The sequence below is a fragment of the Rhinoderma darwinii genome, chromosome 4, assembly GCF_050947455.1.
Source record: "Rhinoderma darwinii isolate aRhiDar2 chromosome 4, aRhiDar2.hap1, whole genome shotgun sequence".
NCBI lineage: Eukaryota > Metazoa > Chordata > Amphibia > Anura > Rhinodermatidae > Rhinoderma > Rhinoderma darwinii.
This window is the reverse complement of record NC_134690.1, coordinates 203,465,140-203,490,588: the sequence shown is the minus strand read 5'-3', so window position 1 is coordinate 203,490,588 and position 25,449 is coordinate 203,465,140. Positions and strand designations below refer to the sequence as shown.

At 42.0% G+C, this 25,449-nt stretch overlaps 1 protein-coding gene across 2 annotated transcripts in view; it reads left to right on the top strand.

The window, feature by feature from the left end:
• Window positions 1-25,449, top strand: part of UBE3D (ubiquitin protein ligase E3D) — a 255,631-nt gene that overhangs the window by 103,267 nt on the left and 126,915 nt on the right. For both annotated transcript variants that reach the window (XR_012883173.1, XM_075862076.1), the window contains exon 7: window positions 19,229-19,337. Coding sequence is in view for 1 of the 2 variants with exons in the window: in XM_075862076.1 (XP_075718191.1) it covers window positions 19,229-19,337 (109 nt within the window). In the remaining variant the exon portion in view is untranslated. The remainder of the gene's footprint in view (window positions 1-19,228; window positions 19,338-25,449) is intronic.

Genomic DNA, 25,449 nt, shown 5'->3' with positions numbered 1-25,449 from the left:
GACTGAAAGTTGGGCACCGAATTAGGAAACGTTAGCGACAGAAATACAGGGGCATGATCCGACCACACCATAGGACCAACCGCAGAAGTAGGATGCCAGGTAAGCAAGTGGTGGCTAATCAGAAAGGCGTCTAGACGACTGTACATATTGTGCAATGAGGAGAAGTAAGTATACTCTCTCATCTGAGGATGAAGAATCCTCCACACGTCAATCAATTGCATGGAGTGCATCGTGTTCTTCAACGCCACCATGTGTGATTTAGGAACAGCAGACCTGCCCGAGGAGGTATCAAGCCTATAATCAAACGTCCGATTAAAATCACCTCCCACGATTAGAACACCCTCCGAAAACTCCTCCAATTTCCTCAAAAACAATCAACACACCCGAGCCTGATCCTGATTAGGGAGGTACAAATTAGCCAACGTAAAGATCTTATTCTGGATGGACAATTTAAGAAAAACATAACGACCACCCGGGTCGACAAGGACATCTACGGTCTTGTGAGAGAGCGATTTATGAAGACATATACTAGCACCCTTGGACTTGGACTCCGGGTTGGCACTGTGAAACCAAGTAGGATAGTATCGATTAGTAAACTGTGGTGTATGGCCCACCTGAAAATGAGTTTCTTGTAAAAGTAATATATGCACACGCTCTTTGTGCATGTTATACAGGATCTGTGAGCGTTTTTCAGGGACGTTAAGTCCTCTAGCATTAAAGGTACAGATCTTCAGCTGCGCCATCTCCACTGCACTTAATTGACCAAGCCAATAATATAAGCTTAAGGCAACGAAGAAAAAAGACAAGACAGACAGGGGAGGGAAACCACGACAACAAAGACGGACAAACGGGCAAAACAATCACCCACTCCTTGATCTAATCAAGGAGAAAACAAGCAAATAGACACCGGATACAACCAGTGAGTCCCTAGGAGGAGAAGTGTCAGGACAAGGACTAGCCAGCGCCCCGCGCCCCCCAACCCATTGACAAATTGAACATTGCTAAATAAGAATATAAAATAAGAAGGAAAAGAAAAACCAAGGCATTTAAAATTACACCCCAAAATAACTAACCAAGGCATACAGCATTATCAGGAGCATGTGGAAACTCCAGCAAAGAACTCCCCTGAATACATTCCTTGTCAGCATAAATGTACATACATGTAAGTAATAATCGTAACATAGAAATGAGAAAAATATAAACATTCACATTGAAGTACATCTTGTAGCTCTTCAGCAACAGGCAACCACCAGCAAGTGGCCCGCCTGCGATTTCGGAAGTACCCGCCTAGAACAAGGAAAAAGAAACAAGCGGCCCTCTCCCCAATGAAACACAGCAGGCCACGGCCTCATATTGATGGACACAAGAAATTAAAATCCAATAGCAAACTGGTGGAGACATCATGGAGGTATCACATCGGGTCAGCAGGACGACCGCCACGACGCCCCATAGGAGATGCAGGAGATCGACCCCGCCTTCGCGATCGTGGAGGAGGAACATAAGGCCAGTCGGAAAGAGAAACTCTGGGCAAATGGAGGGCAGCACAAAAAGCAGGAACATCGCCCGGGTCTCGAACTGTCAGCATACCTCCATCCTTGCGAACCTGCAGCTGAAAGGGGTGACCCCACGAGTAAGAGATCTCATTCTCTTTCAGGACATCTAGCAGAGGACGCAGTACCCGACGTTTATCCAGAGTCATCCTGGACAGGTCTGACAGCAGCTTCATCTTGACACCATTCAATAAAACTTCGCCTTTGTCACGGGCCTTCCTCATGATCTGCTCTTTGATAGAGAAAAAATTAACACGGCACAGAACATCTCTAGGCCTATCAGGATCCGGATTACGAGGGCCAAGAGTTCCGTGAGCTCTATCCAACTCCATAGGATCATCAGCAGGACGCTCCAGTAAGGAGTTAAACAGACACTGTAAAGCGGGTATGAGCTGCCCAGGAGAAACATCTTCCGGAATACCCCGAAGCCGAATATTATTGCGGCGATTCCGATTTTCGTGATCTTCAGCTATGTTAAAGAGCATGTGAATCTGCTGAGAGTGTTGATCCAACCGATCTACCTGGGAAGCCTGTTGCTGTGTAACAGTGGAAACATCCTCCTCCATACGTTGCACTTGGTCAGACAATTGAGAGAGATTCGTGGTGAGAAATTGTATCTCTGACTTATATGTCGTCTCCAGACGATTAACATAATGCTCCATGTCCTGTTTAGTGGGTAATGTAGAAAGCTGTTGTCTCAAAGCCTGTAAATCATCCCCCAGGACAGCAGATCCAGCTACAGGCGTGGAAAAATGGGCCTTCTGATCTCTGGGAGAGATGGCAGGCAGCGATGCAGGTTCCAGCACATGAGGGGATGAAGAAGGAGAAACCAGGATGCCATGACAGACACCACGTGGCAGACCAGAAGGCGCCGGCATCACCTCAGAGGGATACCGCTCTTCCCTAACCAGCAGGGAAGGAGACTGCCCAGAAGGCCCAGGGGCTGAGGAGAGGGTACATTCGGTACCTGATACAGCAGCAGCAGTCGCAGATGACATCCCCCCTGCAAGTGGAGTTCCGGCGCCATCTCGTCTCCCCTCCAGCGACGCCATCTTGGGAAGTGCTCCAGCAGCAGCGTCCGAGAGATAACGCTGAATGGAGCCGGCTGAAGACATCTGCCTCGTGAGGTAAGGAGTCCCCGTGGTAGCCTTGGTCTTCCTGACCGAGCTTATGATCGGGTTAGGGAAGCACAGGAACGGAGCTCTCAAGCAGCACGTCTGGTCAGCGCCATGTCCAAGCCACGCCCCCCTCCACAGGTTTTTTGCTAAATGTATGAATTTATTGGATTGAGTTAAAAGCAGCCGGAAGTGTCGTTCAGGGGCCAAAAGCAAAAATGCAACTTTTTGATCACTTTTCATATCCTTTTTTTGGATAGGCAAGGTGACCAAAAAAACAGCAATTCTAGTGTTTTTTACCGTGTGGGATATGTAACATTATATTAGAATAGTTTAGGCTTATGGAAAGCTATACCAGTTGTTGTTTTTTTTTATTGTTTACATTGCTTTAGGGGGAAAAGGGGGGTTTTGAAATTTTTATAGATTTTTTTTATTTTTTTATTTTCCTGCAAACGTATTTTTTTTTTTTTTTCATTTCTTCGTTCCGCTAGGGGACTTGAACATGCGATCGTTAGATCGCTGGTACAATACACTGCAATACTGATGTATGACAAGCCATCGGAACCTCGCATTGTTGCGGGGGGGCGATGATGGGGTGAGTGAAAGGGGGCCCCCACTTTGTCTAACGACTAGAATGCCATGGTCACTATTGTTCTGTGAATTAACTTTAACCCCTTCCCGACATCCGCCGTATATATAAGGCACTGTCCAGCAGGGGTTTCCGCAAAGCGCAGTACCATTACGTCGCGGTGATAGTGTGTGCTCAGGACCTGGGCCCGCGCCATAACTGCCGGGTGCCAGCTGTATGTTACAGCAACACCCTGATGTAACAGCCTGGACCAGAGCTAGCCTCATGTCCGGCTGATTAACCCCTCAGATGCTGCGTTCAATAGAGATCGCAGCATCTGAGGGGTTTTTAGCCATCAGCACCCCAGCAACGTGATTACTGGGTTGCCGGTGACTGCAATGGAATCCGGAGGCCTAATACTGGCCCCCCAGTCTACCAGCAATGGAAGCCTCCTATGCCCCACTCGGAGGCGGGACCTAAAAGTCTTCCAGTACCAACGGCAAGATGGCGCCCGCACAGCTTCCGGCACAAAAGCTGAGCCGGCATCATCAGCGCAGTGGGTGTACGCTGTATGTTACAGTGGACACCCCGCTGTAACGGCAGGAACCGGGGTTAGCTCTGATCCCTGCTATTAACCCCTTAGATAAAGCGATCGCTGCATCTTAGTGGTTTGTAACAAATCGGCAGCCCTGCCATGCGATGGCAGGGCTGCGGACTGCTACTATGGCAACAAGAGGCCTAACAATGGCCTCCTGGTCTGCCATTATGGAAGCCGATTAGGCCCTGTCTGTAGGCGGAACCTGATCGGCTAGCTTTCAGTGAACAACTGACAGTTCTAATACATTGCACTACGTAGGTAGTGCAATGTATTAGAGCAGCAAATAGTTGGACCTTCAAGTCCCCCAGTAGGACTGAAAAAGTGTCAAAAAAGTAAATATAAAAGTGTGAAGTAATAAAATAAAACACAATCGCCCTTTTTTCCCTTATCAGGTCATTTATTATTGAAAAAAAATAAGTAAACCATACATATTTGGTATCGCCGTGTACATAACAACCTGAACTATAAAAATTAATGTTATTTATACCGCGCAGTGAACGCCGTTAAAAAAAAAAAAAAAATCATTGCCAGAATTGCTGTTTTTTGGTCACTTTTTCTCTTCCAAAAATTGAAATAAATATGTGATCAAAAAGTCGCATGTATCCAAAAATGATACCTATAAAAACTATCTCTCGTCTCGCAAAAAACAAGCCCTTATACAGCTCAGTCGTTAAAAAAAATAAAAAGTTATGACTCTTACAACATGGCGACAGAAAAAATACATTATTTTTCCAAAAGTAATTTTTTTTGTGCAAAAAGTGCTATAAATTTGGTATCGCCGGAATCGTACTGACCCGCAGAATAAAGGGAACTTGATATTTATATTACAAAAACTATGCCAGCATTGCTGGTTTTTGGTCACATTGCCTCCCAAAAAAAAGGATAAAAAGTGTTCAAAAAGTTGCATGTACCCCAAAATGGTACCAATAAAAACTACAGCTCGTCTCGCAAAAAAACAGCCCTCATACCACTACATCTATGAAAATATAAGTTATGGCTCCAATAAATCAGGAAAGAAAAATATGCAGTTGTGCAGCCCGAGGGGATCATTTTTTCTATTTCAAGAAGCAAATCATCAAGGCACTAAAATTAGGGAACCAGGAAGGGGAGGACTCAAACATATCTGCTGGAAGCGAGGGTGCCCGTATTATACCAGGACAACACTTTCCCAACAAAATTCCCTAAACTGCAAAGGTGCAGAGTGTGGACCAAAAGGGGGATAAGAAACGACACCATTTATCAGTGCAACACTCGCCTGTGCATAAAGGATTGCTTCACAGCGTAACACACATGTATGGATTATTTTACCCCATTATTATACCCTCTTATTATGCCCTGATATACTCTGCCCAGCTTACATATGCCCCCATGTTATAAACTAAAATACCAGTAAACTCCAAACAAAACTACTACCAAGCAAAATCTATACTCCAAAAGCTAAATGGCTATCCCTTGCTTCTGAACCCTACAGCGTGCCCAAACAGCAGTTCACTTCCACATATATGGCATCGCCAAACCAGGGAGAACCCTTTTAACAATTTTTGGGGTGTGTATCTCCAGTGGCACAAGCTGGGCACTACATATTTGCCACTGAAATGGCATATCTAGGGAAAAATGGCTACTTTGCACCATCCGCAGAGCAATAATTTTTGGAAAATACCTGTGGGGTGAAATGCTCACTACACCACTTAATAAATGCCTTGAGGGGTGTAGTTTACAAAATGGGGTCACTTCTCAGGGGTTTCTTTTTATTATTTCACATCAGAGCCTCTGCAATTGTGAACCAATACTTTGTAAATCGCCAAATTAGGCCTCAACTTCGCATGGTACTCTTTCACTCCTGAGCCCTGTCGATCATCCAGGCAAAAGATTAAAGCCACATGTATGGTATTTCTAAAACCGGGAAACACCGCATAATAATTAGAGAGCTGTTTTTTTCATTGGGCACAAGCTGGGCACCACATATTGGCATATCTATGGAAAAATTCCCATTTTCACTCTGCAACATCGAGTGCACACAATTTCTGGAAAACACCTGCAGGGTTAAAATGCTCACTACACCCCTGGGTGGAATACCCTGAGGGGTGTAGTTTCCAAAATGGGGTCACTTGTGGGGGGTTTCCACTGTTTTGGTCCCACAGAGTCATTACAAGTGCGACATAGCGCCCAGAAACGAATCCAGCAAAATCTGCACTCCAAAAGCTAAATAGCGCTCCTTCCGTTCTGAGCCCTACGGTGTGCACAAACCGCAGTTTATGACCACATATGGGGTATTGCCGTACTCGGGAGAAATTGATTTACAAATGTTGGGGTGCTTTTTCTCCTTTTATTTGTTGAGAAAATAAAAAATTTTGAGCTAAAGCTGCGTCTTATTGGAAAAAAATATATATTTTTATTTCCACTGCCCAATTCTGATCAAAACTATGAAACTGTGGAGTCAAAATGCTCACAAGCCAACGCTAGCTGACAGTGTAAGGTTTGTATAGCACATTGCCAGAGACTCGCTAGGTCAGAACGACTTAATGTATGAGTGTTACGATCAGCGACTGCAGAACGCTGTACTATCACTAGCTCGATTTAGGTTTGTAACTGACTGTTAGCTACACATTGAAATTAAAACAGATAGAAGAGGCCCCCACGACATGTTTTGCAACAAACCTAGCGTCTTCAGGGGTTCAAATGAAGCCCCATTTGAACCCCTAAAGATGCTAGTGATAGTACTGCGTTCTGCAGCCGACATCAGGTCATTAAGACCTAGCGCGTCTCTGGCAATGTGCCATACAAACCTTATACGGTCAGCTGGCATTGGCTATTTTTAAATTGTGTGTTTTTTGTTTAATTTAGAAACAATTAATAAAAGTTATATTTTAGTAATTACTCTGTTTAGTCAGCCGGAAATCAAGGCATCCTTTTGCTTAACCGAAAATTAGTTATGTTTTGTGCTATTCTAATGCCTTCCGGCTACTAGGGTCTTTTCCTTGCTCTAGTAAAATGCTCCCACAGGGGCTTTTCAAAAGCGACATGGTGCCAAGAAACCAATCCAACAAAATCATCGCTCCAAAAGCCAAATTGCGCTCCTTATCTTCTAAGCCTTAACGAGTGCCAAAACAGCAGTTTATGACCACATATGGGTTATTTACATACTTTGTAGAAGTTGCTTTACAAATTTTGCTTTTTCCTCTTTATTCCTTGTGGAAATTGTTTTTTGTTTTGTTTTTGGCTAAAACGTCATCTTAAAATGTATAAAATTTTATTTTTACGTCCAAATTCTAATAAAATGTATGAAACACCTGTTGGTTCAAAATGCTCACTACACCACTATATGAATTCGTTGTGGGGTTTAGTTTCCAAAATGGGGTGTTTTTTTGGGGTGTTTCCTTTGTTTTGGCATCACAAGACCTCTTCGAACTTGACATTGTGCATAAAATATAATCTAATAAAAAAAACGCCCCAAAATCCACTTGGTGCTCCTTTGCTTCTGAGGCCAGTGCTTCAGTCCAGTAGCACACTACGGCCACATGTGGGATATTTCTAAAAACTGCAGAATCTGGGCAATAAATATTGAGTTGTGTTTCTCTTGTAAAACCTTCTGTGTTAGACAAAAAAATGAATAAAAAATGAATTTCTGCAAAAAAAAAAGGAAATTTGTAAATTTCACCTCTACTTTGCTTTAATTCTTGTGAAACGCCTAAGGGGTTAAAAGACTTTCTAAATGGTGTTTTGAATACTTTGAGGGGTGCAGTTTTTAAAATGGGGTGATTTATGGGGGGATTTCTAATATATAGGCCCCTCAAAACCACTTCAGAACTGAACTGGTCTATGAAAAAATAGCCTTATGAAATTTTCTTGAAAATGTGAGAAATTGCGGCTAAAGTTCTAAGCCTTGTAACGTCCTAGAAAAATAAAAGAACATTCAAAAAACGATGCAAACATGTAATTATGTGGGAAATATTAATTGTTGTGGTATTACAATCGGTTTTGCAAGCAGGTACATTTAAATTTAGAAAAATGCAAAGTTTTTCTACATTTTGATGTTTTTCATAAATAAATATTGAATTTATCGACTAAATTTTTTTCACTGTCATAAAGTCCAATATGTCACGAGAAAACAGTCTTAGAATCGATTGGATAGGTAAAAGCATTCCAAAGTTATTACCACATAAAATGACAAATTTCAGATTTGAAACATAAGGTTCTGATAGGAAGGTCAAAAGTGGCCACAGCGGGAAGGGATTAAGCATCAGTGTAATGCCCCAAGGGTATGTTTACACAGTTCAGATTTGCTGTGAAAAACTCTGCAGCAAATCGGACCCAGATTCCGCTGGTAAGGTGCAGCTATTTTGCAGCAAAAAAAAACCACAATTTTTAAATAAACCAATAATCAGTCCAAACTGGGAAGTTGGCATTAGACCAACATTATTAGGGGAATTTATCAACCTTTCTAAGCTAGTTTTCTGGCATAGACAAATTACAAAAGGGCCCAATAGTCACAATTTGTGGCATAAATTGCGACTTTTGTCTTTTTTACGCACCCTCAACACTTTTGTATAATGTGGTTGTGGCTTCACAAAAGGGGGCGAGGTCACAGAGTCCCAACAGATTTACTACAATTTACACCAAAAAACTGTCATAAACCATAGTTGAAATCTACGCTAGCTCCTAGCTGGCGTAGATCTGACTCTGTGGGGCATTGCAAGGTAGAGGCCTGTGTTAGGCCTCATACCTTGCCCTCCTCTGATCAGACTACCCTCCAACACCTAATTCCTCCATCTGACAATTAATTATATTAATTTAAAAAATATGCTCACTTCGCCACTCCTGTTTTTTTTACTTTGGGTCCCCTCTGGTTCCCTCAGCGTATGGCAGCACATACAAGGTCATGACACCGGGCAGCGTCAGGATGTTGACACACCAAAATAATTTTAAAACAAAGTATCTTTATTAAATACATCTAAAATGCAACATAAGTTAAAACAGAGATGATTTCCACAGTGCAGAAAGACAACCAGATCAATTGTATATGGTATATCCAAATATATGGGTAATGGGCGACACCATTTAATCACAGGAATACATCAGCAGTATATTACAATTATATGATGTACACATTCTGATACATTAACCAGCAGGAGAAGTTGTTCAGCAACAAGAAAAAAATATATTCTTTATATATATATCGATACAAATATGATTTAAATAAATATAAATTGATGAGTGTACAACAGTGTAAATACCCCTGAATGGAGCCAGATGAAAAAATCAATAGTAATGCTATGCAGGAGCAAAATACATCGCTCAGTTTAACCCAGTAAACAGAAACACATAAAGCAAAATCAGGGTAATAGCTGTGTTGCCAGCCATGAGTTTGAACACTCAATGGGGGTTGACGCCAGAGACGACCTGTCACAATGGGTATGAGCTCCTTTTTTCAGCATATGCACTTTTTTCAGCAAAAGGTTTTCTTATTATATTAAACCTTTTGTATATTTGGATATACCATATACAATTAATCTGGTTGTCTTTCTGCACTGTGGAAATCATCTCTGTTTTAACTTATGTTGCATTTTAGATGTATTTAATAAAGATACTTTGTTTTAAAATTATTTTGGTGTGTCAGACCCGAACTTTAGGTTTTGCTATTAATCAGCGGGTTTCACCGTTATTACCATGCTTCAGTCCCCATAAGATATTACGTAATAAGTCAGATTTGTGACTATAATAAATGTATCCGGGGAATATTTATCGTGGTGTTCTTCATGTAGGTATACTACAGCGTCAGGATGTTGTTTGTGACGCAGCACTGATCATGTGGAGTGCTACGTCGCATATATCAGGTCCTTGTATGAGCTGCAGAATGCAGGGGGAGCCTGAGTGGAAAAGAGTGGTAAGGTGTGCATAGTTTTTTTTCTATCTTATTTCCGATTGGGGGGGTCTGAATGGATGGCACATGGTCACAGTCAATGCGACAGTTTTTTGTAAGAGGCGTGTGTGACTTAAATCTGTTGCATCTCACTCCGGCGGTGCAGATTACTTAGACTGGCACATGAAACGCCAGTCTTAGTAAATCTGCCCTAAGTTGTTACTTTCTTCCCAGGCGGTTTTACTGTTGCTTAAAGGGGTTTTCCAATCTTGGAAATGTATGGCATATCCACAGGATATGCCATGACTGTCTGATAGATGCAGGTCTCACCTCTGGGACCCGCACCTATATCTAGAAAGGGGCCCCCTAAGCCCCTTTCTAGCTTACTCGACTCCGCTGCCTCCCAGCCACTTCCTAGTTAGATGGTCGGGAGTTACAGAAACAGCCGAGAGCTACACTGCTTCCATAACTCCCATAGAAGTGAATGGGAGTTACTGAAACAGCGTAGCACGGTGAGCTACGCTGTTTACAGAACTCTGTAGCGGCGGAAACAGAGTAGCACACCATGCTACGCAGTTTCTGTAACTCCCATTCCCTTCTATGGGAGTTACGTAAACCGCGTAGCTCCGTGATCTTGGCTGTTTCCGTCACTCCGACCACTTAACCAGGAAGTGGCTGGGAGGCAGCGGGAGCCGAGTAAGCTAGAACTGGATTTAGGGGGCCCTGTTCTAGAGGTAGGTGCGGGTGCCAGAGGTGGGACCCACATCTATCAGACTTTTATAGCATATCCTGTGGATATGCCATAATTGTCCAAGATGGGAAAACCCCTTTAACCCCTTCACGACCAGCCCACGTAGATTAACGGGCTGCAGTGCTGGGCTTTTGTCCTGCAGCCTGTTAATCTACGTGGTGTCAGAACAGACTGCACAGAGCTCTCCCTGTGCTCTGAATCTCTCAGTACACGCTGCTACTAGCAGCCTAAGTGCTGAGAGAAGACATCAGGACCGGATTGGTGTCGGTCCCAATGACGTGATCACCATGATAAACCTATCATGGTGTTCACAGCAAAGTTTGTTGCAGCAACAAACTTTCGTGCTTTTTGTTACAATGTTTCTCCTCCCTCCCTGTCAGATCGTTCTGAGACAGTTGGGGAGAAGAAGCACTGTGCCGAGCAGCTGCTGTGTGTCTCGTATAAAGACACACAAAAACCACCTCAACATAGATAGTTTAGTGTAGGCAGCTAGTTATAGCTTAGGTAGTCTGTTAGGTAGATAGTACTCAGACTAGGACAATTAATGAGTTAATTAACAATCAATTAGGGCTTATAATGTGTGTGTGTGTGTGTGTGTGTATATATATATATATATATATATATATATATATATTTATATACTGTGCGTGTGTGTATGTATGTATATGTATGTGTATATATATATATGTGTGTGTGTGTGTATATATATATATATATATATATATACACACGTAATATATATTATATATAGACATATATTTGAAATTTGTTAATAAAAATTAATAATTAGGGATGTTATATATCTATAACATCATATAGATATATACGTACATGTAATATATACGTATACACACATATACTTATATAAATCTCTTCATATATTTTACACGTCTGTAAATTCCAAATACATTGATTCATTGTTAGGCTGTGTTTACACTGAGTTTTTTGCAGGAGGAAAATTCCTCCTGCAAAAACTGCTCCAGACGTTTTTTGCACAGTGGTTTGACAAAAACTCGTCAAAACAATCGTCGAGGTGTTTTTTTTTACCCTTCTGACTGATTGAAATGGGGTTTTGGAGGCGGAAACCGCCTCAAGATAGGTCATGTCGCTTCTTTTTACCGCAATGCTTTTTTTTTGCTCACGGTAAAAAAGCTGGTCCAACTCCCATTGAAATCAATGGGAGACATGTACGGGCGGTTCTTGACGAGTTTTGCGGAGCGGTTTCCGCGCTGAAAAACCTGTAGAAAAAACTCAGTGTGAACAGTGCCTTAGGGTTGTTCATATATTTATTTTGATCAATGGATTAGTGGACTTTTTCTTTGTTACTTTTATTAAAACTGTTACAAAAAATAAGTAAAAAAAATGCCACGCAAGTTATATACCGCTGAAGAGGCATTTGCTCTTTTGGATTCTGATAGTGAATGGGGTCACTTTTGGGGGGTTTCCGCTGTTTTGGTCCCTCCAGGGCATTGCAAATGCGACATGGCACCGAAAACCATTATAGCAAAATTTGAGCTCCAAAACGCCCTCCTTTCCGTTCTGAGGGCTGTAATGTGTTCAAACATAAGTTTATGACCACATATGGGGTATTGCCGTAATCAGGATAAATTTCTTTACAAATGTTGGGGTGCTTTTTCTCCTTTATTCCTTGCAAAAATTAAAAATGTCTATGTTTCTTCAGAAGAAATGTAGATTTTCATTTTCACAGACTAACGCCAATAAATTCAGCAAAAAACCTGTGGGGTTAAAATGCTCACTATACAACTAGATAAATTCCTTGAGGGGTGTAGTTTCCAACATGGGGTCACTTTTTGGGGGTTTCTCCTGTTTAGGTACCACAAGACCTCTTCAAACCAGACATGGAGCCTAAAATATATTGTAATAAAAAGGAGGCTTCAAAATCCACTAGGCGCTCCTTTGCTTCTGAGGCCAGTGTTTCAGTCCATTGGAACACTAGGGCCGCACGTGGGATATTTCTAAATACTGCAGAATCTGGGCAATAAATATTGAGTTGCGTTTCTCATGTAAAACCTTCTGTGTTACAGAAATGTTTCTATTACAAATGAATTTCTGCAAAAAAAATTACATTTGTAAATTTCCCCTCTACATTGCTTTAATTCCTGTGAAATGCCTAAAGGGTTCAGAAACTTTCTGAATGCTGTTTTCAATTCTTTGAGGGGTGAAGTTTTTAAAATGGGGTGATTTATGGGGAGTTTCTAATATATAAGGCCCTCAAAGCCACTTCACAACTGAACTGGTCCATGAAAAAATAGGTTTTGGAAATTTCTTGAAAATGTGAGAAATTGCTGCTAAAGATCTAAGACTTGTAACGTTCTTGAAAAATAAAAGGACGTTCAAAAACTATGCAAACATAAAGTAGACATATGGGAAATGTTAACTAGTGACTATTGTGTGCGGTATTAATATCTGTTTTGCAAGCAGATACATTCAAATTTAGAAAAATGCAATTTTTTGCAAATTTTCTCTCAATTTTGGTGTTTTTCACAAATAAATACTGAATTTATCGACCAAATTTTTTCACAGACGTAAAGTACAATATGTCACGAGAAAACATTCTCAGAATCGCTTGGATAGGTAAAAGCATTCCCAAGCTATTACCACATAAAGTGACACATGTCAGATTTGAAAAAATTGCCTGCGTCCACAAGGCCAAAACAGGCTGTGTCCTGAAGGGGTTAAGAAGATTTTGGTAGTTACTACTGTTTAGTTCTGCTGACCTATATGTACCAATATTGATGTTGTTAATGATCTTGAAATGTTAGGGTATGTTCACACGGCCAAATTTCAGACGTATACGAGGCGTATTTTGCCTCGTTTTACGTCTGGAAATACGTCTCAAATACGTCGGCAAACATCTGCCCATTCATTTGAATGGGTTTGCCGACGTACTGTGCAGACGACCTGTTATTTACGCGTCGTCGTTTGACAGCTGTCGAACGACGACGCGTAAAAATACAGCCTCGTCAAAAGAAGTGCAGGACACTTCTTGGGACGTTTTTGGAGCTGTTTTCTCATAGACTCCAATGAAAACAGCTCCAAAAACGGACATAAAAAACGCCGCGAAAGCGGCGTGAAAACGCCGCGAAAAATGCGAGTTGGTAAAAAAACATCTGAAAAGCAGGGTCTGTTTTCCCTTGAAAACAGCTCTGGATTTTCAGACGTTTTTGTTGACTACGTGTGAACATACCCTTACCAGGGAATTAGCGGTATAGGCTCTTCACCTGGTAATATAGTTTTCTTCTTTACTATACCTAGCTGCACAGTGCTCCTTTTTATAGTCCTGGGTGATCCATCTGATGTGTGTATGTTTTGTCAATCTATATTTAATAAAGATTTATATTGTGAGATATTGATCCCTTTTGTGTTTTTGTAGATTTTTTTTTACAGTTATGCATTTATACATTTATTTTTAACATTTACAGTTTATTCTGCAGAAAGTTTGCCATTTGTTGTGGAATTCAATACCCCATTAAACTGAATGGGGAAAATTGGCAACAAATACGCAACCCTTCTGTTAGGAAATGTCTGTCCCTATAAGATTACCATGACTACTAGTCTAGCTTCTGGGCGGTTCCGGTTTTAGTTGTTGAGTCTATTCCACTTCTCTGTCTTTGCTCCTATCGGGTTGAAGGGTGCAGTATTTAAATCTGTGTTGGTTCTGGTTTCTTTGCCTGTGATTTTCCTTGTTTCCAGGTGTTTAATCAAGCTACTGACTACACCCTGTACCTTTTGACTATTTGGACTTTTGGAACTGGACCTCGGCTTGTCTCTGGATTTCCCTTTGCTCACTGATTTGGACTTTCTGCTCCCAGCTGGTTTTGACCTCTGCAATCCCTGGTATCCACTAGTTTTGTGATTTTGACTTTGTTTACCCTTGGGCTGTCTTGTCACCTGCTCTGGTATTGCCTGCATTGCATCTCTTATCCAACACCGAACTCTGTTAAAACAACCTGGCTTCTTTGCGGCAAAGTCCAACCTGCCTTGCGGTGGGCTCTGGCGAAAACCATAGAGTAGCCTTAGATTCTGTTGATCAGAGTTGTGATGGATTTGGGGTTGCGGATTTATTTGCACGCTTATTTCCCACCCTGGGAATTGCTCAATTGGTGATTCCATAACACCCTCTGCAGCATCAATTTGGAAATTTTTTACAAAGTATGGATGAGATTTGTTAAATCTCATCCACTTTGCTGCTACTGTAATACGTTCCAGATTTACTGCCTGCAAATCCGGATATGGTTATATTAGTACATAGAATTGAATCAACTAAGCAACTCCCTGTGGGGTTAAGTAGTGAATCACATGATCTCTCTAAGCTAGTCAGTGGCTCTGCAACTGTTGTGTTATTAAAATAAATTTAGAGTTTTTCTGGATTCCTGTTACCAGAGTAGCGCATTGTGGGATCTTAGGTGTCCGTTGCACAATTAGGCCATGTTCACATGACATATTTTCAGTTGTATCTCGAGCATTAGAGACTTGTATTACTTTCCGAAATACACTTGAAATAAGCCTGCAAACGGCTTACTATTGATTTCAATAGCAATACACTGTGTAGTTCATATGAGGCCTATTTTTATGCTGCTGAATTTAAATAAATATGTCTCATCAAAAAACACTTTGAAAATACGCCTCAAAATACGGTTGAAAGCCCTAACACAGTCCTAAAATGCTATAAAAATAAGCTTAAAAAACGCCTGGATTCAGAAACTGTTTGATCTGCCTCATGTTTTTCAGCCTCAACATTTGCTGTGAGAACATTGCATTAGAAGCTGTTACAAACTTGCCAACATTTGAATCCCATTTTGCAACTTAAGGTAAACTGTCACGATCTGTGGGTATGTGGACCCACTTGGCTGTACTGCCGTAGCGGTATAGCAGCTGGCCAACAGGATACCAAGTCAATATATATAGTTCGAATAAGGGTATCTGTGGTAATTCAGATAGTAGCGATGTTTAGGCTCGGATGGGATTTTGGCAGCAGGCAGACACCAGGTGTGATGTAACACAGTAGGCGTAGTATATGGCACAACACGACACCAACTCTCTACGACACAGGAACAAGGTAGCACGGGATACAGGTAGCAGGTACTGGGAACTGGAAAAACCTAAGGGACCATTTGCAAAGATTGACACACGTAAACACAACAACGCTCAGGCAATGAAGAAAGGGGCAGGGCCCTTCTTAAAGTCCAGGGTAATACGGGACACCGCAGAGTGAAGTAGGGCCAGAGTGGGAGAGAAACTTTTTCACGAGGGTAGGAGCATTGAGATTATCCTTTGGCTCCCAGGACCTCTCTTCCGGACCAAACCCCCCTCCAATCCACCAAGTAAAAGTATTTTCCTCTAATCCCCTTGAAGTCCAAGCTCTCCTTGACCTCAAATACATCGGCAGAACCGCTGCGGGCAACTGCAGGGCTATTAGTCTTAGAGTAGCGGTTCAGGACCACAGGCTTCAGAAGAAACACGTGAAAGGAGTTGGGATTCTGAGGGTAGCAGGCAACCTAAGCTTATAAGAGACCAGGTTTATCTGCTGGAGGATATCTAAGGGTCAGAGGAACCTGGGCACCCACAGCCAGATATTTCTTGAGGAAGGCCAGACCTTGGTACCCTGAAGAAACGGAGGCGGCTCTTTTCTCCTCGTGTATGCCTTTCGCTTCATGCGATCGACCGCCAGCAGAATAGAGGACCGGGTCTGGTGCCAGATCCGTAGAAAGTCCCGGAATGCAGAATCAGCTTCAGGCACCTGGGACGTAGCAGAAACAGGAAGAGGCATTCGTGGATGTTGGCCGTAGACCATAAAGAATGGTGTGGAGGCTGTGGACTTGCTTGTGTGGTTGTTGTAAGAGAACTCAGCCCAGGAAAGAAGCTGCATCCAGTCATCCTGCTGCCTGGAGATGAAATGTCGTAGATAGTTCTCCATGATCTGATTGATCCTCTCGACTTGGCCATTGGACTGGGGATGGTAGGCTGAGGAAAAGTCCAGCTTTACATCAAGGAGTTTACAAACGGCTCCCTAAGATTTTGAGGTCAACTGAACCCCCCCCCCCGATCAGACACAATATGCAGAGGTAAGCCTTGCAGGCGGAAGATGTGTTTGATGAAGAGGTTGGCCAGTCGAGAAGCAGAAGGTAGGCCGGTCAGTGGAACAAAGTGAGCCATTTTAGAGAACCGGTCCAACACAACCCAGACCGTATTGCATCCAGCAGAGGACGAGACAAATTCCACAATGTCTTTGGGCAGCGTGGGCCACCAGAAATGACGGGTGATCAAATCTCGGGTATTAAGGGCATGCAAGTTTGGAGCTGTGTCCCCAGCGAAGGACTCTCCACCTGTCTGCCAAACTGTAATGACGGGGGTGGGGAGACAGACAAGTGAGCCCTAATCTACCCACCACTCAGTCCCTGCCTACTTGCAACGACCCGCCCTAGGCGACGGGGTACAACTGGGCGACGGTCCCTACGCTCAATAAGTGCACGACAGACAAGGGTACACAGAGCTAGGGGGAGAAAGGGGCAGTTGCCGTGGGCCGGCAACACCGTGAGCAACAAGAGAAGTGAACAAGCCGAGTCAAACCAGGAGAGTACGAGGTGCCAAACGCAGAGCAGAAGAGTAGTAAACAAGCCGAGTCAAACCAGGAGTGTACGAGGTACCAAACGCAGAGCAGGAGAATAGTCAGCAAGCCGGGGTCAATATGAAGCAAGGACAATGGTACAAGAAGCTGCAGCAGGGCCAGGAAACCAAACGAGAAGAATCACAAGCAAAGGAGGAACAGGAAAGGCAGGTATAAATAGACAGAGGGCGGGAGCTAGCTCCGTCTGGCCAGGCTGTGATAGGTTCTCCCACTCCTAAACCTGCCACCCTGAGTGGTGGAAGATGGAGTCAGTCTCACAGACATAGAAGCAGGTGCAGACTGATTATCTATGGGCGTTAACCCCGAAGCTGTGCCTAGCAGATCCTTTACACAAACGCACAAAAGTACTCCCCAGAGGGATGTCTCTAACTTGCAGAGGATTAACCGAGATGATACAGGACGGATCAATGATATTTTGTGGAGAGTCCACGGTGTCCTCTGTCTCAAACGACCTGGACAAGGCATCAGCCCTCACATTTTTGTTGGCAGGGTGGTAGTGGAGCACAAACTGGAACCGAGCATCTCAGCATCCATTGCGGTTTCTCCTGGTAGACCTGCTGGCAGAACCAGTGTTGATCCTCGATTCTCGCTGCCACTACCTCCTCGCTATGATGGAAATGAGAGTACCTGCAGGGGATTTCTTAACCAGTGCCAAATCCACTTCAGTCTCCACACCAGCGCATTTTCTACTGAGAGAGCAAGGAACTTATTTATCATATCACTCCTTGCTAGCAGGGCCCTAGCATGGGCAAACCCTATCTGGGAACGTCCGGGACCAGAGACCCACGACTTCCAGGCTTTCCTACAGTCTTTTCGCACAGTGTTCGAGGAACCTGGCCGAGTCTCCTCAGCAGCTGCATCTGTCCTGACCCTTCACCAGGAGGACACCTCTGTCAGCGAGTACGCCATTCAGTTCCGCACCCTGGCAGCAGAGCTATTCTGGAACGAAGAGGCCTTGGTGGCTACATTCTGGCAGGGACAGTCTCCAAAAATTAAGGACGAACTTGCTGCTCGTGATCTGCCACCTACCCTGGATGACCTCTTACGTTTGGCTACTCGTATTGACATTAGGATTCGGAAGCGATCCCAGGAGGTTCGTTGGGAAGGAGCATCCACACCAGGGCTAATTTTACATACGTTTCAGGTGACACCGCAGAGTGAAGCTGAAGTGAGCGCTGGCGTCTCCTGAGGAGGAGATGCGGGCCAGCGCTCACAGATCCATGGCTGCGGCCATCGGGAGGGGAGTAATCCCGATGGTCGGTGGCCATGGGCGTTACATAAACCCTCACCTTTTACGTCCTGGTTTGTAGGACAGTACACCACAGTTTGGAACACTTGGCATCTATGATGTTCGGGCACATGTTTGGTCCAACTAAACCACCAGAATTGTAGTAGACCTAAGTTCACAAAGTAAATTGATGAGAATATTGGTCATGGATAGAACACACAGAGTTCATATGTGTGTTGGGCTGATCTGAACTTTCCATCCCAGTGCTACATGCCATTTACTGCTGAAGTGTACAATCTTGGCACCATTGTGATTTATTTTATTTTCTAAAATGTACCCTTCCATTTACAAATAGAGAAATAATGATTTAATATATGTCACACTGTTGTATTTTTGTATGGTAAATTGATTATTCTTTTAATAAAGTCATAGAGGAAACCTAATTTGCTAAATACTGAATTGTTCATATTTATCTGAGTATTTAACCGTTAAACACATCCACAATCTGCACGATACAAGCTTTCTAATGGCTGTTATGTTGCAGCACTCACAGGTGCAAGTGTCTCGTCCTGTTAATATAGGGCAAGTATGACGTAGGCCACTGTGGAGGTGTGTTAACCTGATTTGGTTCTTGACGCTGAATTATTTGACTCCAAAATTTCTAAGGTCTCTCCTTTTTTTTTTTTTTAATTGAACAGGATCTAGAATGTGGGTCTTATCATTATCTGTTAACTATCTCGAGCAAGCAAGGCTTCCATTATATACAGTAGGGTGCTGACAGCAAATAAAGAAAATTGATAATGTGGAGGTTTTACTTTGTCCTAATGACCACTTACCATTAACCTGCCTGTCTTTCCAATGATAGTTAACATGGACACACACTGTGAAGACTGATCTTTGTTTCAACAGGAAACCGTTTGTGGAAAGTATAATTGTCCGGCTTCTGATGGAATTATCAGCCTCTAGAAGCACCTTCAGGTTCTGTATTCAAGGACAAGATGGCAAGCTCTTCCTACTGGTGAGAGAAAGATTTTTCATAAACTAACGTGTACCTGTCCCTGTTTGGGTAAAAGTTTAACCCCTTAGTGACCACCAATACGCCTTTTCACGTGATTCACTAATGGGCTTTAGGCTAGGCTGACGCCTTTTCACGTCAGCCTAGTCTAAGTCCTGTCTGATGACAGCTGAGCTCCTGCTCCAACGCCCGCGATCGAAGTTTACTTCGATCGCGGCTGTTTAACCCGTTAAATGCCACCGTCAATAGCGACCGCGGCATTTAACTTTGTTTACAGAGGGAGTGCGCTCCCTCTGTCACCCATCGGCGGCCCGCGAATGAAATCGCGGGTCTCCGATGGGGTGTCATGGCAGCTGGGGGCTTGATAAAAGCCCCCAGGTCTGCCCTGGACATATTCCTGTTAGGACGCGCCGGAGGCACGTCCTAACAGATTGCCTGTCAGATTTACACTGACCGGCAATAATGCTCTGGTAATATCGCACAGTAAAGTCCCCTAGTGGGACTAATAAAATCAGTCATCAAAGTGAAATAAATATTATTAATAAAAAGTACAGTAAAAAAATAAATCCATTTTTTTCCATAAAAAGTGGTTTTATTTAGTAAAAGTGTAAAAAAAAAAAAAAAAGTACACATATGTGGTATCGCCGCGACCGTAATGACTCCATTAATAAAGTTAATAGGTAATTTAAACCGCAAAGTGAACACCGTAAAAAAAAAACGCAAAAAACCATGGCGAAATTGCAATTTTTTCCATTGCCCCCCAAAAAAGTCATAATAAAAATGAATCAATAAGTCCCATGCACCCCAAAACAGTACCATACAAAACTACGTCTTGTCCCGCAGAAAACAAGCCCAAAAAATCACACATTGATGGAAAAATAAAAAAATTACGGCTCTTGGAAAGCGACGATGCAAAAGCAAATAATTTTAGTTCAAAAGTGTTTTTATTGTGCAAAAGTCGTAAAACATAAAAAACCTCTACATATGTGGTATCGCCGTAATCGTACCGACCCATAGAATAAAGGTAACATGTTATTTATGTCGCATAGTGAACGGCGTCAATTTAAAAACGCATAGAACAATGGCGGAATTTAAGGTTTTTTTTATAATCCCCCCCCAAAAAGGTTAATAAAAGTTAATATAAAAATTATATGTACCCAAAAATGGTGCCATTAAAAAGCACAACTAATCCCGCAAAAAACAAGTCCTCATACAGCTATGTAGACGAAAAAATAAAAAAGCTATAGCTCTTTGAATGCGACTATAGAAAAACGAATAAAATAGCTTGGTCATTAGGGCCTAAAATGGGCTGGTCACTAAGGGGTTAAAATCAGACTTGAGGCACACATCGAAGAAAAAGAGAAAGTCTAAAAGTATGCATCACTTGTTCACCCACTTTCCCACCTGAATTGGAGAGACTGGTAGCACCAACCCATTAATGGTCTTTTCCCTTGGTTGTTAATATTGAATTTACAGTGGAGAGGCAGAGCCCCATGGTTTACACCACCCCTCTAATAGAGGGAATTGTAAAACCAGGGCCGTTCCCTTCTCCCACCAATGGGCACCGTACCAGCTGCATGGCCTGCACTATTCTACTTATTCTCTTAACACCGCACTGCAGCAAGTTTTAACTTTTTTCTTTTTGTTTTTTCTTTCCTGCCTTCCATAAGCCATAAGTTTTAATTTTTCCACAACATACACATATGAGGTTACAATTTAACAGGGTTTTCCCAGAATCCTAAATTATCACCTATCCACAGGATAGGTGATCATTTTGGGATCGCAGGGGGCCCCACTGCTGGGACCCCACCGATCGTGATAACTGGGTTGAGCAACCCTCTTCCTTTTCACTGCTCAAACGCATTGAGGAGGACGTTGAATAGAATGTCGGTCGGGTATGCGCACTGCCGCTTCATTCAAAAGCTATGGGAATTACGGAAACAGCCAAGTCCAGCCCTCGGCTATTTCTGTCATTCTCATAGACCTTAAAGAGGCTCTGTAACCACATTATAAGTGGCCTATATTGTACATGATGTGATCGGCGCTGTAATGTAGATAACAACAGTGTTTTTTATTTAGAAAAACTATCATTTTTGACGGAGTTATGACCTATATTAGCTTTATGCTAATGAGTTTCTCAATGGACAACTGGGCGTGTTTTACTCCTCTGTACAACGCCCATTTGGCCAAAAAGTAAAACACGCCCAGTTGTCCATTGAGAAACTCATGAGCATAAAGCTAATATAGGTCATAACTCAGTCAAAATTTATAGTTTTTCTAAATAAAAAACGCTGTTGTAATCTACATTACAGCGCCGATCATATCATGTACAATATAGGGAACTTATAATGTGGTGACAGAGCCTCTTTAAATGGAGCAGCAGGTTCATGCTCGACGCCCGCTCCATTCAAGCTTTCCTACGTTGAAAGGGGTGCAGTGAGGAGGATCTGGGGTTTGGGGGTTACAGCGATCAGAACATGATTACCTATCCTGTGGATAGGTGATAATTTATGAGTCTGGGAAAATCGCTTTAATAAGATATATTACAAAATTTAAATTACTACATTATTACCGATTTTGCAATAAATAAATCTTTCCGAAATCACTTTCTAATTTCCTCATTTTAGAAGATGCAATCTGCATTTGAAATTAAAGTGTGCCTATTATAAATACAGTATGTGTATATATATATATATATATATATATATATATTCTTTTTGCAAAAGGCAGTAGAACGTATTTTATAAAAAAAAATTCCTGCTATATACATAAAGCTCCTGAGCCATGAAATAAAAAATATGTCATGGTTACCTCAAGAAACGTGTCCAGAATATTAATGTAAATTTATTTTTTATATACTTGTCTATAGACGGAACTATGGCAACCAAAATAAAACAAGTAGATAACCTATACGCAAACAGAAAAAGTGCACTCAAGCCCAAAAGTAGAAAAAAGTAATAAATCTTTAATATATAATAGTCAAATACAATACATATTAATGAAGCAGTTTAAAAAAGGGACCATGATTTAGACAGATACAGCAAAAGCAAGATGGAAGATATGCCATGTGGTATACAGTACAACCAACCACAAACAACCGCAGAGGCACTGGAATAACATTCAAAAACCCAAATATGTAGGTAATGCAAATAATTAGATGGAAAATTGATGTATAGTGTAAGTAGCATAGAAAACGCAAATGCAACGGTCAGAACAAAGTGGGACTGGCTTAGTCGGGAGGCTAAATATTAGTAAAAACCAAGTGACTATGGCCTCATGCACACGAACGTATTTTTTTCCTCCCGTAAATACTGGTGTAAATACGGGTCCTTGGTCTCACGTATTCGACCCGTATTGCACCAGTATTTACTGGCACAGTTTCGCTGCAAAATTGCACTGCACTAATTGGCAGCCCCTTCTCTCTATCAGTGCAGGATCGAGAGAAGGGGCAGCCCTTTCCGAGGTAAAAGTAAAAGAAATTCATACTTACCCGGCCGTTGTCTTGGTGATGCGTCCCTCTTTCGACATCCAGCCCGACCTCCCTTGATGACGCGGCAGTCCATGTGACCGCTGCAGCCTGTGATTGGCTGTAGCGGTCACATGCGCTGAAACATCATCCCGGGAGGCCGGACTAGAGGAAGAAGCAGGGAGTACTGGGTAAGTATGAACTTCTATTTTTTTTACACTTTGATTTATATTTTGATCGGAAGTGCTGAAAGAGTTACTGCCGATCAGTTAACTCTTTCAGCACCCTGGACAGTGACTATCCACTGACATCGCCTAGCAACGCTCCCGTAATTACGGGTGCACACATGTAGTCACCCGTAATTACGGGAGCCCCATAGACTTCTATGGGCCTGCCCGTGCCGTAATTACGGCCTAAAATAGGACATGTTCTATATTTTTCAACGGCCCGGGCACCTTCCCGTAAGCATACGGGGAGGTACCCGTGGCCAATAGAAGTCTATGGGCCCGTAATTACGGGCTGTAATTACGGCCCGTGATTACGGGCATTTTTACGTTCGTGTGCATGGGGCCTAAAAGAATATTTCTCACCTCTGAATGCAGACAAGTCGGCACGAGACCAGCATGATGCGTGAGCCATATCCCCATAGCGACGCATGGCCACGCGTATTGACATAAGCACTGACGAGAAAGCGGCACCCGAGGATGGAGCACACACACAGCGTATGCGCAAGAACGCATCTGTGTCCGATGTACAGATAAGACGCCCTCTACTGGGGAAAATGGAGAACTATAGCCTAAACAACAAATAGCCAAGAATATAGCTAGAAAAATGCCTCTAGAGATACGGATATGACACACATGTATCATAATCACCCAGTACATGATAATACTTAAAGATATATACAGATTAACAAATATAGTTAAACATCCGTACACAGCAATGTTATAGTGCACAAAAAAATATATATAAAGAAATCCTTTACATGCCATATGTTATATAATAAATGGCTGGACTAATATAAGGGCCCAAAATACCATACATATTACTCAAAAAAAAGCGCAATAATAAGCACCAATAAAGTGCTGAACTAGCTAATTTCAACAAAGACGTAAGAATAAAGATATGCAAAAATAATTTATCCTTACTAATATTATAACTAGAAGATGTCACCGTATGGTGTATATATAGCAAGATAACATATGGCATGATATATATATATATATATATATATATATATATATATATATATATATATATATACACATACATATACACACACACACGGTTAAAAAAACATATAAACACATAACAAATAATACCATTAGACTCCATATATGATACACATAAATATTCAAACCTGATAAAAAAATATATGTTATATATATATATATATATATATATATAACACTAGGAGAAGGACCGCCAAAAAGCCTCCCTCCCATAAAAATAAAACAAGTGACAAAACAAAAATAGGGTGACTGAAAAGTCACAAGAAGTGAAATTATACTACACTACAACCAAAATAAAACATCCATTGTTGATGTTGCTGCCTGCATTCAGAGAACTGGAAAACAATGAATAGTGGAGATTGATCTTACAATATACTTATTACATTTTTATTTAATGAAATAATAATCAATTGAAGGGGGTCCCAAGCCAATTGTGTTGCATACAATATAATTGTCCAAAAGTGAACCTTCCCTTTAAAGATAGAAATTAAATGTTTTGTACCATGGTACACAATATGTGTGTGTGTGTGTGTGTGTATGTATGTATGTATGTATGTGTGTATATATATATATATATATACACATACACACACACACAGTGCCTACCAAAAGTTCCGGAACACCCTCGTAACTTATGAACGGCTCCAGGTAGAGGGTTTTAATGGGGTCATAAAATCTACCAGTTAACGCCATGAAAAACCACCCCCACCCCCGTGGTGGTCGGGGGCAGCAAAATCTTAAATGGCATGGGGGTTCGAGTGGGGGCTCATTTGAAAGCTCTTTTTAATACGAAAACGATCCTGCAAACGATTTTGAGATACGATATTTTTTTCGCTGAGATATTTAACGTTAAAGTTATCATCTTCATTAATGGCTACCGCAGGCGTTCGCATTAACCAAAATGTACCGCGTGGAGGTCGGATTTACATCTCATCGGGGTGCTAGATTAATGTGAGTCCCCTTGGTGTGTGTGTATTGGTTGGTTGGTTGGTTGTCCGGCCAACCAAAGCAAGGCAGTGGACATGTATTATGTGTATTAGTACAAACATAACAATTACTGTATTAAATCAATTGTTCAAACTGATGCCCTTCAACAACTTGACAGTGTCCTAAGCGAATGTAAAACGTGTCGATAACGTTATTTGTAACATCTGGTATGATTGAATTCGAAATGCTTTCCGTCTAAGTTTGCGATCCTAGTCTCATAGACTTTACTTTTTAAATACCCCCAGTAAAAAAAGGCTAATGGGGTCAGATCTGGTTATCTCAGCGGCCATTCTATTGGGCCTCTTCTACCAATCCATTGATCAGGAAAATTATTGTTCAGAAGATTTCGAGCTCGCAGAGAAAAATAAGCCAGAGCTCCATCCTGCCGACGCCAAACATTGCGGAAAGCTTCTCCAGCAATATTCTGAAT